The 17,363-nt window shown below is 46.4% G+C and overlaps 2 protein-coding genes across 7 annotated transcripts in view; one reads left to right on the forward strand and one right to left on the reverse strand.

Annotated features, from left to right (window-relative positions):
- Positions 1-4,152: 4,152 nt before the first annotated feature.
- Positions 4,153-16,772, reverse strand: TRAPPC2 (trafficking protein particle complex subunit 2). Its single transcript, XM_045994906.1, has 6 exons — positions 16,639-16,772; positions 15,984-16,121; positions 9,938-10,049; positions 7,160-7,304; positions 6,632-6,717; positions 4,153-5,227 (listed from the first exon to the last, which is right to left on the reverse strand). The coding sequence occupies exons 3-6, from the start codon at positions 10,028-10,030 to the stop codon at positions 5,129-5,131; spliced, it is 423 nt and encodes a 140-aa protein (XP_045850862.1). The 5' UTR covers positions 10,031-10,049; positions 15,984-16,121; positions 16,639-16,772; the 3' UTR covers positions 4,153-5,128.
- Positions 16,713-17,363, forward strand: part of OFD1 (OFD1 centriole and centriolar satellite protein) — a 46,717-nt gene continuing 46,066 nt past the window's right edge. For 2 of the 6 annotated variants that reach the window (XM_045994905.1, XM_045994904.1), the window contains exon 1: positions 16,713-17,010. The gene's annotated coding sequence lies outside the window, so the exon portion shown is untranslated. Of the gene's footprint in view, positions 17,154-17,363 lie in introns of all 6 variants that reach the window. The other 4 variants (XM_045994902.1, XM_045994901.1, XM_045994900.1 and 1 more) reach the window with 4 other exon arrangements.

The following is a 17,363-nucleotide window of genomic DNA, read 5'->3' on the forward strand; positions in this document are numbered from 1 at the left end:
TGCATTTGCATTGTAGTTATTTGATTACTTCTTCATTCTCTTCAAAATTATTTAAGTGTTCACATTTTCATTCTCCCTATCAGAATTGTTCTCACTAGTAATCATTCGTGTGCCGCATGTGGGCCCCCCCACCCCCCCAAACAGAAGCCAACTTTATCACTCTTGGAGAAAATACTAAGGATTGATTATACTTCGTGTGAGGATAAACAACATCTTTGTTAGGTCACATATGTAATCCTTCCGTATCATTGAACACTGTTGAGTGATTTCTATGCAAGGAGATTTTGATAAAGCGATTTGTAGTCTTTTTGCAGGTAAAGTTCATATGCCCCGCGTTTGTGCCCGTCCCATCCTGCAGAGGCAGACCAACCCGCTGAGGGTTGTCCGGATGTGCCGGGTCACGGTTAGCATGTCCTGCTCATGGGGAGTCACTGGGTGTCATCAGTAAGCTAAGCTTTTGAAAGTCGCATCTCCTAACAGAACAATTTGGCTATATGCAGAACATTTTGACATTTTGAATTACGGGGAAATTAAATCTCTTCATGTTCTCAGGTTAGGGACAGTTGTTGTTTTTAGTATTTATAATCAATCCCCGCTCCCAAAACTGTAATCCTCCATCAAAAAAAAAAAAAACCAAAATAGGAATCCATTAACAGATTGGTGTATATTATATATTCTTTTTTCTCTAGGGGATTTGCTTCCCGAACCCCCCATCTAAAGTGTCCCCATTGTTTTGTGACTTGCTGTTTCCTCTTAATATATGTAAACACACTTCATTACAGTATATCTACCTCATCAGCTATATGGATGTTTACCAATTTATTCAAACTGTTCTCTAGTGACAGACATCCAGCAGCAGTATCTGAAAGTGCCGATTTCCCACACCTTATTCAACAGTGGGTGTTAGGAGTAAATTTTTTTTTTTTTTTTTTTTTTTTAAGATTTAAAAAATTTATTTGACGGAGAGAGAGGGAACACAAGCAGGGGGAGTGGGAGAGGGAGAAGCATGCCTCCCGCTGACCAGAGAGCCTAATGTGGGACTCAGTCCCAGGACCCTGGGATCATGACCTGAGCCAAAGGCAGACGGTTAATGACTGAGCCACCCAGGTGCCCCAGGAGTAAATTTTCTGTTCATTTTTTGAGTAGATGAGTCACGTTTCAAAATCGTAAGACTTAAGAGGGCGCCTGGGTGGCTCAGTGGGTTAAGCCTCTGCCTTCGGCTCAGGTCCTGATCTCAGGGTCCTGGGATCGAGCCCCGCATCAGGCTCTCTGCTCAGCAGCGAGGCTTCTTCCCGCCTCTCTGCCTGCCTCTCTGCCTGCTTGTGATCTCTGTCAAATAAATAAAATCTTAAAAAAAAAAAAAAAACTTAAAAGACAGGTATCTGGGGCGCCTGGGTGGCTCAGTGGGTTAAGCCGCTGCCTTCCGCTCGGGTCATGATTCCAGGGTCCTGGGATCGAGTCCCGCATCGGGCTCTCTGCTCAGCAGCGAGCCTGCTTCCCTCTCTCTCTCTCTCTGCCTGCCTCTCTGTCTACTTGTGATCTCTCTCTGTCAAATAAATAAATAAAATCTTAAAAAAAAAAAAAAAAAAAAAAAAGACAGGTATCTGTACCCTTGCCACCCAGTTCGTGTCTGTGGAGGCAGCGCGTGTCTGTTTCTAGGGTATCAAGCTAGATACGTAGTATGTAAGGGAAGCATATTGTATTAGTTTGCTAGGGCTGCCATAACAAAATGCAGACTGGGTGGCTTAAACTGGGAATTTTTCTCACAGTTCTGGGGCCTGTATGTCCAAGATCAAGGTGTCGGTAGGTTGTTTCTCCTAAGGTCTCTCTCTCTGGCCTGCAGATGACCTTTACTCTGTGTGTACCATCCCCCCCCCCCCCCCATGCCACCATGTCTCTGTGTCCAAATTTCCTCCTCTCAAAAGGACACCAGTCAGATTGGATTAGTGGGCCAGTTGTGACTTAATCACCTCTTTAAAGGCCCTGTCTCCAAATAGAGTCACATTCTGAGGGACTGGGAGCTAGGCCTATTAACATACATACTTTGGGGGGACACAATTCAGCCCATATTATGTATGTGTGTGTGTAGGTATTTACATAATGTGTAGTTTTGATTCTTATATAGATTTAACTAATACTTTGCTGGTTTTTAAAAAATTTGGAAGCAGGGACACCTGGGTGGCTCGGTCAGTTACGTGTCTGCCTTCAGCTCAGGTCATGATCCCGGGGTCCTGGGTTGGAGCCCCACATCAGGCTCCCTGCCCAGCAGGAAGCCTGCTTCTCCCTCTCCGCCTACTGTTACCCCTGCTTTGTGCTCTTTCTGACAAAATGTTAAAAAAAAACAAAAAACATCCAAGTAGCTTTTCAGTAACTTTTTTTCAGCCAAATATTCAAGAAGTTCTAGAGCTAGGAAGCAAGAAATGGCCAAGGGAACAGATCTTCATGTGTGTAAAGACAGGCTGGCGAGCAAGGAGAGAAATGCAGTTGAACACCGTGACTCAAAGGGATCCAGTGAGCGGGGCTGGCTGACCGAGCACAGGACTGAAATGGGACCACTGAGGGGGAACAGAACTGCCAGGAGCTGCGGCCTTCAAAGACACTACAACGAACTGAGGGGGAAAGCTCTTCAACAGGCCGGGAGAGGTAGCTGCAGATCTGACTTTTTAGGAAGTGAGAAGTCTTTTAGGAACAAAAAAGTCTTTTGATTGGCTGGTGTTACCTAAAGAAAGCTGAGAAATACCGAGAAAACAGGAGCTGGGGAAGAAAGCAGTCGGTGGCCGGAGGCGGCGGGGTTGGTGGAAGGACCTGCAGAGCCCCCAGGAGGCCAGCGGGAGGGCCGGTCTGCGTGCCCCCCCAGTGTGGCGAGGGAAGGCCCCCGTGTTGCAGTGCCCGTGCTCGACACATGGCGTCAGACCAGCTCTGTGACAGCGTGTGCTTCTGTGCTCCCGTAAAGCCTTTGAGACAACTCAGCGCTACGGAAAAGGCGGACGACTGAACTTGGAGAACGGACAGTTGTACGTTTGCAGCCCGCGTGGCAAATAACGGTGCGCAGTGTGCAAGATGGGAAAGTACAGTCCCATCAGCGGGGCAATGTCTGTCACCTTGGGGAGAATTCCCTAGTGGAAGTGAAAACGTCCTAGATGTCCCTTAAGAGAAAGCCTTGAGTTTTACATTTCTGTAGAAACGTGTGTAAGCTTTCCCTTGCGTGTCATGACGCCGTGGACACCCGTGGCTTGGGGCCAGTGAGATGGAAAAGCGGACCCGCGCACTGTCTGGATTGTGCAAAGCCACCACTGTGGACTGACAACCAGAAAGGGCTGACGTGAGTGAAACGTCATCCCCCTCTACTTACGAGGAAAACGTGGGCAGCGGTGAAGCATCTGGGAAACGGAAGAGGACAGGATCGGAACTGTGTGTCGTCTTTGGGTCCCTCTGGGCGTGCGAACGTAGCCCTGACGTGGTACTGACACGTGTGCTCAGCGGGCCTCATGCCCGTGATGTCATCCCGTCGCTCTTGTGTTCCTGAACCTGTGTGACGTCCGGTACGGCCAGATCTAAGCTTGCCGACTTCCCTGCTTTCTTAAGTACCAGCCCCTGGTTTGTCCCCTCACACCCGTCCCCTTACACTGAGGTGTCCATGTGCCCGGGGCAGCTTTCCCCTACACTGTTGCGGCCCACGTGCTCGTCCTGTGCAGCTCACATCTGGCGTCCCATCCGCCCCCAAGCGTGGCAGTGGGCTGGCTTCACGCTCCTGCACACACACACCGTGGTGCCGGACTGCAGTGACGTACTCACGCGGGGCCTGCGGTCCTTGTTCCCGCTTCCCTCACGAGCCTAGAGGAAGGGCTCAGGGTTTGCAGGGCTCCCAGAACCTCCTGCTGCTCTCCGTGCGGTCTGTTCATGGAGGGCAGAGCCGGTGGGATGCGGTAAGTACACACCAGGGTCTCTGCAGTGAGCACAGCTCAAACCTTCCTCGATTTCTAGCGGGGTATCTTCCCACTCCCAAAGCTCTGGTACCTAGTTTGAGGGCATCTGAGTTCTAGAAAATGGGTTAAGGTAATAGCTTATAGACTCTCACTAGGGGGAATAGGACTAAAACAGTAGCGGTAGCAGCGTAAGCAACACTTTCAAAATTTGACCGAACTTCCATAATCTTGGACAAACATCTTTATTAAAGAAATCAAATAAATAGATAGGGTAAAAAATTATGGTAGCAACTTCACACAAAGGTATGAGACCAAACTTAGAACTACTTGCTCAAGTTACTCAGGATGGAAAAAATTAAGTGCTCACAATTAGCACAGAAAATATCTGGTTATAGTACTTGTTTTTAAATGGACATTGAGTAGTTTACAGTAAGATCCCACTGGTTACAGACCACTCCCCACCCCCTTGGTATACAGCCTAAAAAAGCTAACAATGCAAATGTTAATGTAATATAAACTTTTCTTTGTTTACAATTCCAGAATTACAACTTTTTACTATTATAACTGTCAACAAGTTTGCTTACTTTAGTTTACTGTCGGAGGGAAAGACAATATAAGAACATAACCTGTCACTTTGGTCCCGGCCTCCCATTTTACAAACATGGATTCTTGATCTATAGCAGAATCACTCTGACGGAGACGGGCCTGTGGTGTCTGGCACCACAAAAGCTGCTTGCTTCGGCTTTTGTGGAGTGCTAGGCATACTGCCCGCGTGGTTTTATAACAGTACAGATGTATAGAAGCCCACGCACACGCTATCAGCTTCATTCCCTACGGCAGAAACTTAAATCTGTCTATCAAAATCTTGACAATGACATTTAGTTCTGAATTGCGACACCAAGATCAAGCTGTCTGAATGAGTAAAGTCAAAAGCTCATCTTTAAGTTTTAGAATAAAGATACTTTCAAGGTTATAAAGAGTTTATAAATAACACTCTTCACAAGCAAATATTGATAATCTGTTGATAATCATTAAGAAACTGAATGTACTGTTTTGAAATAATACAAGGAATTTCATTAGGTTTAGATAAATTTATACTACAAGTAAAACTTCCAGGCTATTTAGTCAAGTTACTTACAACGTACACATTCCTGAGAATACCCCATTGTAGTGGTATTGTTTATTTCCAGATTTTTCCGCATTCAACTTAAAAGGTGTTTCTTCCCAAGAAACTGAACTTTTCTGTCAAATGCGCTTGATCGAATAGGAGAATTGGGTTCATAAAATGGATTCATTGCAAACTAGGAAAGAAGAAGGTATTAGTAAGCTTGCCAAAGTACCAAGGCTGACAAATCCTAGATCTCTAGAAGGAAATTATTTTAAAGGTCTAAATTAAATCATCAAAGACATCTAAAACAAAAGTCTGAAGACCACATTTTTAAGTTTCAACAAAAATGTTCCGTTGTTAAATAGTAATGCCCCCTTGAGGAGATTTTTGTCTTAGTGTTTCAGTTTTGAGAAGTGCCTGTGGCAAAACTAATGGTGGTCTGATCAGGGCTGCCTCTGCAAGCTGAACTCTCGGGATTCACCCTCTGTGTGAAATACTAATCTACTCACATTAATTATAAATGTATGGGTTTATCTATAAGGCCCTTTGGCTGCATAAAACTAAAAATCCACCATATGCTCACAGTTTTAAAAAAAGTTATACCACATTGCTGCTATATTAAATTACCCTTATATAGTAATTTTTAACAATCAGGTTTTGAATATACTCCTTTAACACAGGCTAAATGATCAGGTTCTTAAATAGTGTAATGAGTGTATCATAATGCATGTGAATCACTAATTAGGCAAAGGCGTTAAATAGTTTTTATACCTTAATCTACTTGATGTTGTCTTATCTTTTTAAGAGCTAAATATTTTTATTTGCTAAATCTGACCAGGAATATTAACTGTGCTGTTATATAAAAAATCTTGTCGAAATACAGACCATTTAAAATTAATACGAACAGGGGCACCTGAGGGGCTCAGTGGGTTAAGCCTCTGCATTCGGCTCAGGTCATAATCCCAGGGTCATGGGATCGAGCCCTGCATCAGGCTCTCTGCTCAGTGGGAAGCCTGCTTCCCCCTCTCTCTCTGCCTGCCTCTCTGCCTACTTGTGATCTCTGTCTGTCAAATAAATAAAAAATTAAAAAAAATTAATACGAACAGACTGTTAGCCCTGCAGTTTAACCATAGACATCCTACTACTATTTTATTTTTTCTAAATATCAAGAAATGTGAGTGGCACCATTACCCTTGAGGAACTATTTGGTAAACTTCCTGACAGTTTGTGATCTATAATCATTGCTGTGTAACTTACTTGTAAAGTAAGTATACATTTTAGATTAAAATTATGAAGCAATTTCCTTTTTGTAGCCTGCTTCCTTCTCTTTTTAGGGTTCCCTAATAAAATCAACTATATGTGCCAAAGGGGGGAAACTGAAACCAGTTTAAAAACAACTACCATGAGTTCTGTCCTAAATACATGTTAGCCTGGTGGTGAAGACTTGCCTGTGAGGGAGCTTCCAGGGGTCATTTCGACTGGGGGGCAACTAGTCTGAGATGAAAACCACAGTACAAGGGAGTTACCGCCACAGGCCAGTTTCCTCTCGGAATCCCTTTTTACAATCAAATCAGAAAAGTTAGGGAGCATACCATACCTTTATGTATAAATCATAGACATCAGTGAAGAAATTCTTTATTCCATCTTCTTGCCTTATGTCATGGAGCATAATAAATCTCATATGTGAAAGAATTAAGGTATAATCTTAATAGAAATGAAAAATGAAAAGTTGTCAGGTGATACGATATCCTTCAAATGAGTCACATGCATTGTATTTTGTGATGGAAAAACCAAATATGTAAACTGCGTTTGAAGTTCGGTAACTTTTATCAGAGGACACAATCTTTCTAAGTTAGAAAGTCACTACAGAATGAAGTAAAATCAACCTAATGGTTCAGCTTAACCATAGCTTTATTTGAGACTTGGTTCTAAAAGTATCTGTTAAACAAAATTATCTGTTAAAAATATTAAATGCTCCCCCCCCCCCCATAACAGTAGCCCCTTAAATGGCAGTTTTTACCTGACACTTAAAGTCCAGACTCTCAGTCTGGCATCTATGTGCCATGTTGTTCTAGTGTGTTAGCCAACCTTTAGTTAGAGATCTTTTTGTAAAAGATAAGGATATGACCTGCAGTGACAAATGCCGAAACAAACCACTCATTGAACTTGTCCACAGTTTTCAAGTACATGTTGTTGGACAGCCACATATTCTCGTCTACGAGGTCAAGAGCAGCATGAGCTATGAACTGGTTCAGATGACGATGATCGTCCTAGAGGACAACGTGAGTAGCAACAGATTAACATTCCCAGCCGGCATCGAGAACACCAACATTTCATGCTGGAAATTCTGTACACAGTCTTCTTGGGGGTAGGGGGCATCTGCTGCTGCCTCATTTATTACTGTCATGGGACTTAGAAAAGATCTTAGAGAACACTTAGAAAAGTGTTTTCACATCATACTCTTTTCTATTTGCTATCTGAGACTCAACAAATGGAAACAGCCAGTTAATAAGTGAAATGTTGGTGTTCAAGAAACAATATAGATTATTTGTTTAATTTTGCAAGAAGGAAGTTATGAAATTTGGTGATTAAGTGTGTGAAGTACAGTAGGTTAAAAATAGAGATTCTGCTTTAAACATCCTCCTATCTTTTTAGAGGAAAAAATTTATTTTTTGAAAAATAAATACATATTTATGAATAATAAATAATTTATTAAATAATGAATAATACGTATTTACGAAAAATTACGTAAGTGGCTCTGGCTAGCGGACAGGTGGTGGTAGGCTGGAGAGCTAAGGAGGTGGCGAAGGAGAGCTACACGGAAGTGACATCGGCATGGGTCTCAGGGTCAGCAGGGGAAAAGGGCAGGGAAGGCCCTGGGACATGGTGACACTTGGTGAGCGGAGATGGCTGAGGAGGTGGCACTCTTACAGGCTTGGCGTTGGCCTCTTTCGGGTGAATGGAGCTTAGGTGACTGGGGGACCTGGGAGTGGCGGGAGGCCATGCTCAGCCCCAGCTGTGAGTAGTCACCGGTCTCAACATCAGGAGACAGTCCTGTCAGAGCCGAGTGTCCTTTTCGTGGGCTTAACTGGAGGTGGGACTGTCCCCCATAATGTGGAGAGGGAATTCACAACCTGGGAGTCTTAGCCCTGTGGAATTCTTTATTTCAAAATAAACTTTTCATGAAGACTTCCAGTAACGGGTTGAGCTGAATTCTTCTGCTGAAGTCCTAACCACCCACCACCCCACCCAGGACCTCAGAACGTGGCCTTCTTTGGAGAGACGGTCACTGCGGCTGGTGTTGGCGTGCTAGAGTGGGATGGCCCTAATCCAGCGTCACTGGCATAGTTATGAAAGGGGCATGTAGGGACGGACACACAGCAAGAATGCCATGTGAAGACTGGGGTTCTGTGGCCACATGCCAAGCAACTACCAGAAGCTAAGAGAGGCCTGGAACAGATCTTCCCCTAGCAGCTTCACCGGGGGCCTGGCCCTGCCTAGACGCATTGTGCTTGGACTTCTGGCCTCCAGGCCGTGAGACAATGAGCCGCTTTTACTCTAAGCTGCCGGGTGTGTGGTGCTCTGTTATGACAGCCCTGGGAAAGGCAACGTAATATGACCTCCCTGCTGCGGAGGCTGTTCCTGGGACGGGGCTGGAGGAAGGCTGCCAGTTGCTTGGAATCCCCTGCACAGATCAGGCATGTTTACTCCACTCACATCACCATGACGAAGCTAATTTCGTCCCTAGAGAAATCGATGTGTTTTGTGTCTGGCTTACAGCAGTGTTTTCCATGGGATCATCACTTAGAAGAAAAATGTGGAAATGCTTTAAGGTGAGTGGTAGCAGGAGAAGGAACTAAGGGCAAGTCATGCCACAGAGTGTTTCTATAGGCACAGCTTTGCCTCCCACAAGTCCACAGAAACGATGTAAGTAGCCCTGTACCACACAGCAGCCACTGCTACAGAGATGCCTCCGTAGCAAGTTCTAATGAGCACCACGCTCACAGGAATGTGCGACCATAATGTAGCAACAGCCACCTGACAGAGAATACCTTAACCACATTTCTATCTTATTTTTGTGGCAAGATTTAAATAGTTGAAAAGCATCACACACTGGATGTGTTACAGTTAATTTCAAAGATCAATTCTTAAGGGATGTGAAAGCTTATTTTGGAGTTGGGAGAAACCCAGCCCAACTTTTCATGAGCAATGTGGAGCAGTGCAGAAAGATGGAAGGCCCCACGTATCCTCGTCTCAAGATTCTACATGTTTACTCTGCATGGCATGTTCTTGAACCAAGCTGGTTTTTCTGGAACCATTACTGGCGACAAGCAAGTTGGGTGGTGTCACTGGAGAGAATGGCATGCGGGCTCCACCCAGCTGGCAGCGGGGGCAGAAGGGCACTGGAAACTGCTGGAGTCTCAGGGCCAGCGGGGCTTGGAGGCAAGGGTCTCTTGCCCTCCCAGGTGTAGATGGCCCTACTCTGTAGGTCCTGATGAGAAGTGTAATTCCCCTGGACAGAATGGGCTCTCATGGCATTTCCAGTCAGTAACAGCTGTTCTTCCAGTCCCACAACAGGTGGACTATGTTCCTATGTGCTCAGGGAGCAGCTTCTCAGAACGGGTGACACAGTGAGCTACATATCAGAGAAGAGACCCAGAGCATCCTGCTAGTTAGTATGTGCCAAGTGTGTGGTGAATCAAAGGATGAGTAAGCCACTCAGAGACTGTTCCCTGGCCGGCTTCTTTCAACCTGTGGGACTGCAGGGCAAGCCTCATTTAATTGTGGCAGATTCCAGTTACCTCATCTGTCGGGGTCTCTCCCAGCTGTCAAATTGTGCCACACCATTATCATTACAACAACATAAGAATTCTTACAGAATTTTTAAAGGTTCCATACGCACTTTGGATTCTGCTTTTCCAGCTGGCAAAAATTCCATTTCAAAAACCGGATTATCATGGTGGCCCACAATCACAAAGTAGAAGCTTCCAGACATTGTCTTCAATATATAGCTCCTAGTTAAATGAAAATAACATGTTTTCAGTACTCCATACTGAAAATTTCCATACTGAAAATGAAAAATTGTTAACAAGAAGTCTAGAATTCAATTTTTTACTTAAACCTGACATTGTAGAAGAGGAGACCACAAAGCTTGTCACGTTTTCCAGTATATCGCCATAGACAAATGGCTTTAGGACTATACAAATTAGGTCTGTGATATGTCCTATAGAATCCAGTACCTTATTTTCACAGGGAAACTGGAAGACTTCTAATACAAAATTGTATAAACAACATTCTCATGACCCCAAAAGAACATTCAGAGCAAGCTGGAACAAACTTGGATGGGACCAGTTAGCATTATTAGCACTAACACTGGGAGAAATTGATAAAGGGTGCTGGTTTTGTCTTCTTTCTACCTGAACAATGTATGCTATCAATCTAAGTCTCTGCAAATGCAAGAGCCTATGATATGCCTCCTCAAACAGCATTCGTAAGAAGGGAAGACATGGGACGCCCGGCTGGCTCAGTCGGTGGTGTGTGTGTGACTCTCGATGTCGGGGTTGAGAGTTCAAGCTGCGTGTTGGATATAGGGCTTACTAAAAGAGAAAAAAAAAAAAAAAAAAGGAAGATACAATTTTGTATTCTAGAAAAGATGAAAGAAACCATAATCCAAAAAGAAAGACACTTGCGGTGTTAAGAAATCTTAGAACTGGTATTTATAGGTTTGCTAAGGAAATGAAGAGAAAGTGTTGGGGGGTGGGGTTGGTTGTGGGGGGGAAATCAGGGACTCTGTGGCTTTTAGCACAATCAAAATCTGGGTGAACAGACAGATGGGTGGAAGGATTTATGTACTTCTAGCGCGGGGTCTTTGGCATCAGACAAACCTAGGTTCCGGTCTACCTCTGCCACTTACTGGAAACATGACCACAGGCACAGTCCCTAAACTCCCAATGCCAGTTTCCTCCCCGGTGAGACAGAGGCAGCCATCAGAGATCCCTTACAGTGACCTTGAGGATTATACAGCGAAATGCATGTGAAGCACGAGGCACGATATCGGGCTCTCTACAATGACACAGAGGAGCATACGCATGCGGAGACGTGCTGACCCTTAAGGCCTCCACATGGGGCAGCCACCTGGCTAACTGAGAGTACACCGTCTCAGGGCAGGTACAGTGAGGTGTGTCAGAGCCCAGGGCTCATCAAGCCTCACTGGGACTTCTGCTGAATCACACTGAGCGTGAGAAAACCTGAAATGTTTTCCTAATGAATACAACCTCTGTTGTTAAGGAAATCAAGGCACAACTGGCACTTTGAACTCTGGAAGTGGAAGGCCCACGACTGGAAGAGGAGGCAAACAAGACGTTCTTCTGGCATGATGAGGTAAAGGGAATTTAGAATGTCACTCGGGGCAGGTGTTGGGACACTGCATCCTGCAGGCCAAATCTGGCCTTGTCCATTCTTTTATTGTTGCTGAAGGCGGCCTTTGCCCGCCAACAAAATGACGGATTGAGCAGCTGCAACGGAGACCGTCTGATCCTTTACAGCAAGTGTCTTGGGGAAAGACGGGGGGAAAAGGCCCCAACAGTGAAACTGGATAACAAGACAGGCAGGAATGATGTGAAAGCTCTGCAAAGCTAGCAGAATTAGCAACAATTCTCGAGACTGAAAGAAATTGTCAAGGGGCAAAGGGATGAGAACTTTGAATCTGAACAAAGTCGACAATGATGTCCTTAATTGGAATACGAGTTTGCAGCTGGAGTTTGCCAAGGGAAGGGCTTCATTTCTGCCACATAAACATTTAAGCAGCAGCAGCAAACAATACACATCTAAGGAAGAAAACCCTCATTCCCATGCCTGCGTAATGTCAGTACAGGGTGACGATAAACAGAAAGGGAACGGAGGAAGCACCACATAAAGATCGGGTCATAGGCTCTACAGCTGGACAGAACTTGAACTGCCAATAATTTGATTTCATAGCAGCTGAACAAGTAATGCGACTGTTCGACTCTGCAGGCAAAACTGGAAGGTGAAGTGGAAGAAATGGAAATCTTGGGAGACTACAACCACATTGTCTTGGAAGGGAATGTCTGCATCACTTAGTATTTGAGGTTTATTATGCCAAGGTGGTAGGCAAAAATGAGACACTTTAGAATTCTGTGCCGTCTGATACACTCAGTTTTCCACGGGGAGAGAAACGTTCTGTATCGGCACTGTCCAGTGTGGTGGCTATTGTGTCCGCAGAACTGAGTTTTTCACTTTGTTTAGGTAAAAAGCCACATGCGGTCGGTCGCTACTGTTTTGGACGGTGGCCTCTGAATTGGCTCTGTAACAATGATCTGAAATGTTTTAAGTTCTGCCAAGTCTACTTTCCCTCCACCCAGGAAGCAAGTGTTACTTAGTACTCCAGTCTGTGATACAAAAGAAGCAACCGCTTTCCTCCATCCACGAAGTGTTACTTAGTGTAAGTGAAGCAGCTGCCGGTGTCTGTGTGAGCTCCAACAGTGTGTGTCTGCTCCATTTCCCCATCACCTAAAGTAGGGGCCCTTCAAGCCTCTCCTAACAAGACGAAGTCTCCAGGTGGGGAGGAGATGGCTACACAGAACTTGGCAATGGGTTAAACTGGGGAACTGAGGAAGAGGGAAGAATCAAGGATGTTTGCAAATGCCTGAGGGGTGAAGCAGAGGATCAAGATGAGTCTATTCACCGGGAAAGGAAATAAGGAAAAAAAGAGGGATGAAATGAACACGTCCATTCCGAGCACGTGGTGGTGCCGGAACCGCACGCCCCGCCCTGACCCATCCTGACCCGGAAAACCTGTGAATGTTCATTAAAGCTGCAGTGGAACTGCGGTGGTTCGCCAGCGGACCTTAGGACAGGGAGAGCAGCCCGGACTAGCCAGGTGGGCCCAGCATAATCACAAAGGTCTTTAAAAGTGGAAGAGAGAGGCCCAAAAGGTCAGAAGGAAGCGCAATAGTAGAGGGGGTAAGGGGTGTCGCGGAGATGCAACGTTGCCAGCGTTGAAGAGGGAAGAAAGGGCCAGAAGGCGAGCGGCCTCTGGACGTTGGAAAGCACGAAGAAACCGATTCTTCCCGACAGCCTCCAGAAGGGAACACGGCCCAGTGAGACCCGCGGCGGACGTCTGTGCCACACACACGTAAGGTAATATACGTGTGCTGTTTAAGCCACTCAGCTTTGTTATAGCAGTAGACAGCACACACGTCAGAGCCGAGAACGCTGCAGGAATGAGGGGGGAAAGGACATATTTGAAGTGCTCACAGAACGTAGGTGCATTCTGTAGGGAGACTGAGGGGAAAAAGGAGTTCACTTACCCCAGGACAAGAGTTTCAAAGCACTGTAGAAGGTCGGAGGGAGGGGAAGGAAGTGGGGGACGGTGGTGCGTTAGGGGGAAGCTACCTGGGGAAACCTGAGGGTAATCTAAGTGGTTTTCTTGCCCAGCATGCCCCCCTAATGCTTCCCACAGAGCCCAGTACAGAGTCAGCGTGCCACACTTGGGGAATGGAACCGCGAGGAGGCGGGCAGTAGCGGGGGCAGTGTCCGGTGAAGCTGGAACACCGGAATGAGAGGCATGCTGGGATTAACTGGCCTCAACACAGGAAAGAACCTTCTGAAGGTTCTAGTGCTGAGGCCTTCACGGTCTCAGAGGCCTGACTGGGGAGGTCTGTGATCAAATGATTAACAGCACCTTTGTGAGAAGTTGAAGTTTCCACACTTGTGAAGGAACTCCCATAACCACTGATGGGACTTGTTGACTCAAGGACTCTCACCTGGGATGAAAACAGTAGCTGTCCCTGATGGCTAGGTGATCTGAGCTGTTTGAGAGGAAGCGACAACTAAAATCAATGTGGTGATCCAGAAGCTCTGGACTACCCTGAACGGGAAGAGGGCACTAACTAGTAATGAATACAAAAAAATAATCACGTATCTGTGAGCCGGGCATGAGAAGGGCTGTGAAGCGCAAAATGAATGGAAGTGTGTGAAATTAGTTAAAAACAAAAGCCTCCTTAGACTACATTCAGGAAGAAGGGGAGAAAGGTCACCTGGTGCATAGGATGTAGACATGCTGAACTTCAGTTTTCTCCAAGAGCATGATTTTCCTTTTTTTTTTTCCTTTTTAATTATTTATTCGACAGAGAGAGAGATCACATGTAGCCAGAGAGGCAGGCGCGGGGTCGGGGTTGGGGAGAGCAGGCTCCCTGCTGAGCAGAGAGCCTGATGTGGGGCTCGATCCCAGGACCCTGAGGTCATTTTAGTATATGTGCTGCCGAAGCGAGCACCAGGACCCTGAGGTCATGACCTGAGCCAAAGGCAGAGGCTTAACCCACTGAGCCACCCAGGCGCTCCCTCAAAGAGCATGATTTTTTTTATTTTAAAAGATTTTATTTATTTATTTGACAGAGAGAGATCACAAGTAGGCAGAGAGGCAGACAGAGAGAGAGGAGGAAGCAGGCTCCCTGTAGAGCAGAGAGCCCGATGCGGGGCTCGATCCCATGACCTGAGCCGAAGGCAGCGGCTTAATCCACTGAGCCACCCAGGCGCCCCAAGAGCATGATTTTCTAATAGCAAGTGTGACAAAAAGTTAGGCGGGCTAGGAACCTCAAGACAGGTATATTAAAAAAAAAAACAAAACTCTCAAATACAGATCGTTAAGTCTTAGCAAATCTTATATCTTTGACTAACAAAAGTGGCTGTATACTCATCAGGGACATGGGAAATCTCAGGAACAAAACCGTCAAACCACCTGAGATAGGTAAGTAACACTTAGCCTATAGGTAAGTGTTACTTACCTATCTTTGTTTTCAGAAACAAAGGCTTATCTTCTGTAACTGAGTACTTTTGGAATAGATTAAAACACCAAGAGAAACATGTATGAAATACCTGTCTCCGGTCAGAACACAGGCTAGGAGGTTTTAATTCACATTAACTTCATTAATGTGAATCCCCAGACAAAAATTAAGTGGTTAGTCAAAGTACTGGTTATATGAGAACAAGCCCTGCCAAACTTAGACTTTCTGTTTTATACAACAATCATTCTGCCCCCCTCTTTGTTTTGCTGCTTTATACAACTGTTTGACAGAAAGTTGAATGGCTAGACTTTCTGTTTTAGAAGAGAAATCCAGGAGATGGCAAATCATTGTATGAAGTAACCTGGTATCTACCTGAGAACAAACTGGAGATGTGTGGCTCCGAGAAGTCCGTGGTACTGTCAGAGCTCCAAGGGGACAGGGGCGCAGGCAGCACTCCTTTTATTTGTTGAGTGAGGGACCACTCCTACCAGACTTGAATGTCAGTGCCCAAAGAACTTAAAATTGTACAAGTCGGTTGACAGCATGGGGTCTGTAGGGAACCCTACATTAACCTAGTTAATGTGTGTGTGACATTAACCTAGTTCAGCTCAACTTTTTGAATGCTTAAGTGAGGGACAGTTTATCACATTGAAGGATAACACACTTGGGCAGCTAATAGACTGGAAGGCAACACCAAAGGTTCAACAATCCCTCCAGGTTAAGAGAATTTAAGTGAAATGAACAAGATAGAATTTAAGAGAATGCAAAAAAAAAAAAAAGGTTAAAAACCGGGAAAAAAAAAACCACCCCAAACTGTACAATAGGAGAGAAACCTAGGTTAAGAGCAGTTCATCTACAAGGACCCAAAAGTTTACATTTAATGCAAGCTCAATAAGGGGCAGTAGTCTGATACAGTAACCCAAAACGCTAATGCCAATTTGAGGCTGCACTAAGATCATGTCCTTTTAACTAATTACACCTCCAGGGAACATAGCGCACTTCTGGAAATCTCATTTTAAAAGGATCAATAACTGAACTGCACGTTGTAAGGAATGCTCTGGAAAGGAGCTACTGAGGGAACAGAGCATGTTTAAACAGGAAGGCCTTTCTGGGGGTTGGGAGTAAGACACAGCAGGATCTTACCTTCAAATATAATGAATGCGGTCCCAAGGAAAAGGGATATGATGAGGGATGGCAAATGGGTTATCGCTGGTGAGCCAGTTCTAATTAGCCAGCAGTGACTGCCAGGACCTGGTGCTGATAACGACTGGGAAGGAAGATCTGTAGGAGGAAAGATGGCTGTGATCAAAGGGCAGTACCTACGTGTGTACCAAGTCTTTAAACTCTGGGCTTGACAGATTTATTCCAAACTGCCCAGAGGACAAGCTTAGGGCTGCTCCTTTGAGGTTACCTGGAAACTTACTCGAGACAGTGTTACCAAGCACTTCGTTACAAGCTATCGGGCTGCCTGTGAGAGGACTAATCCCCGCCCCTCACCGGACGGAGCCCACAAATTTTCCAGCTCCAAATGACAACAGTACGGCCGTTTAAAAAACGCTGAGTTAGCTGAATGTCCCAGCGAAAGGCAAAATGAAGCAAAGGCCCCGAGCTGATCGACACTTGCGGGCTAAAACGCAACGTGCGTCGGCCCAGTGGCCTGGGATGTGACCGAACGGGGACTGGCCGGGTCCGATCCGGTTGTCCCCGGGCGGGCTGGAGAGACTGGGCCAAAACCCGCGTCACGCGGGACCCGGAACGTCCCCTGGACCTCCCGCCCCCTACTCACCCCATCTCCTACCTGCGGGGAGATGCCGCCAACGGAAACAGCCAGTCACTTCCCTCAGCAGACCGGCGCTTGGCAGCCTCTGTCAGAACTCCCCGAGCAATCCTCGCGAGAGTCCGCGGTTGCGATCTCGCGGGAGGTGGGAGGAGCTTCCGGCCAGAGGGCTGCGTAACCCAGCGCGTGCGCCCTAGTACTCCCGAGAAGGGCGGTTCCGTTTGGCGGGCCTCGGGGGAGGGCGGGCTCAAGGCTGAGCCCAGCGAATTCCGGTTGGTACCCGGTTTTCTCCTGTTGCCTCACTACCGGTCGTCGCCCTCCAGCCGCGTGGGAAAGTCGCGTGTGGACCTCGACCCCGCCTACCCGTCAGAACCAGTGAGAACGGAAGTGCGAGTCGGTTGGAGTTCCTAGTTCAGAGCGAGAGACAGTGTTCAGCTCCTCTGGTCTTCCCGACTGGCCCGAGGCAGAGACCGAGCCCTGAACGCCGGACTCCTCCCGAGCCTTGCAGCTCGGGCGGGGTGTTAACTCGGGCCGAGGCAGGACGGGCGTGGGGGAAGTCGGGGGCAGGGGAAGTTGGCTGCTAACCGCTCGGGTAGATACACTGGCTCCTCCCCAGGGACCGGTGGAAGCGTAACCTGTTGTTTGTTTTCGCTGTAGCTGCTTCCCCCTGCTCAGCTTCTTACGGATTCCCGGGAGGCCCCTGGTCTGTTTTCAGAAATTCATGGTCCATCTGCCTGCCAGGTAAC

This window comes from Meles meles, chromosome X, assembly GCF_922984935.1.
Source record: "Meles meles chromosome X, mMelMel3.1 paternal haplotype, whole genome shotgun sequence".
NCBI classification, from domain to species: domain Eukaryota; kingdom Metazoa; phylum Chordata; class Mammalia; order Carnivora; family Mustelidae; genus Meles; species Meles meles.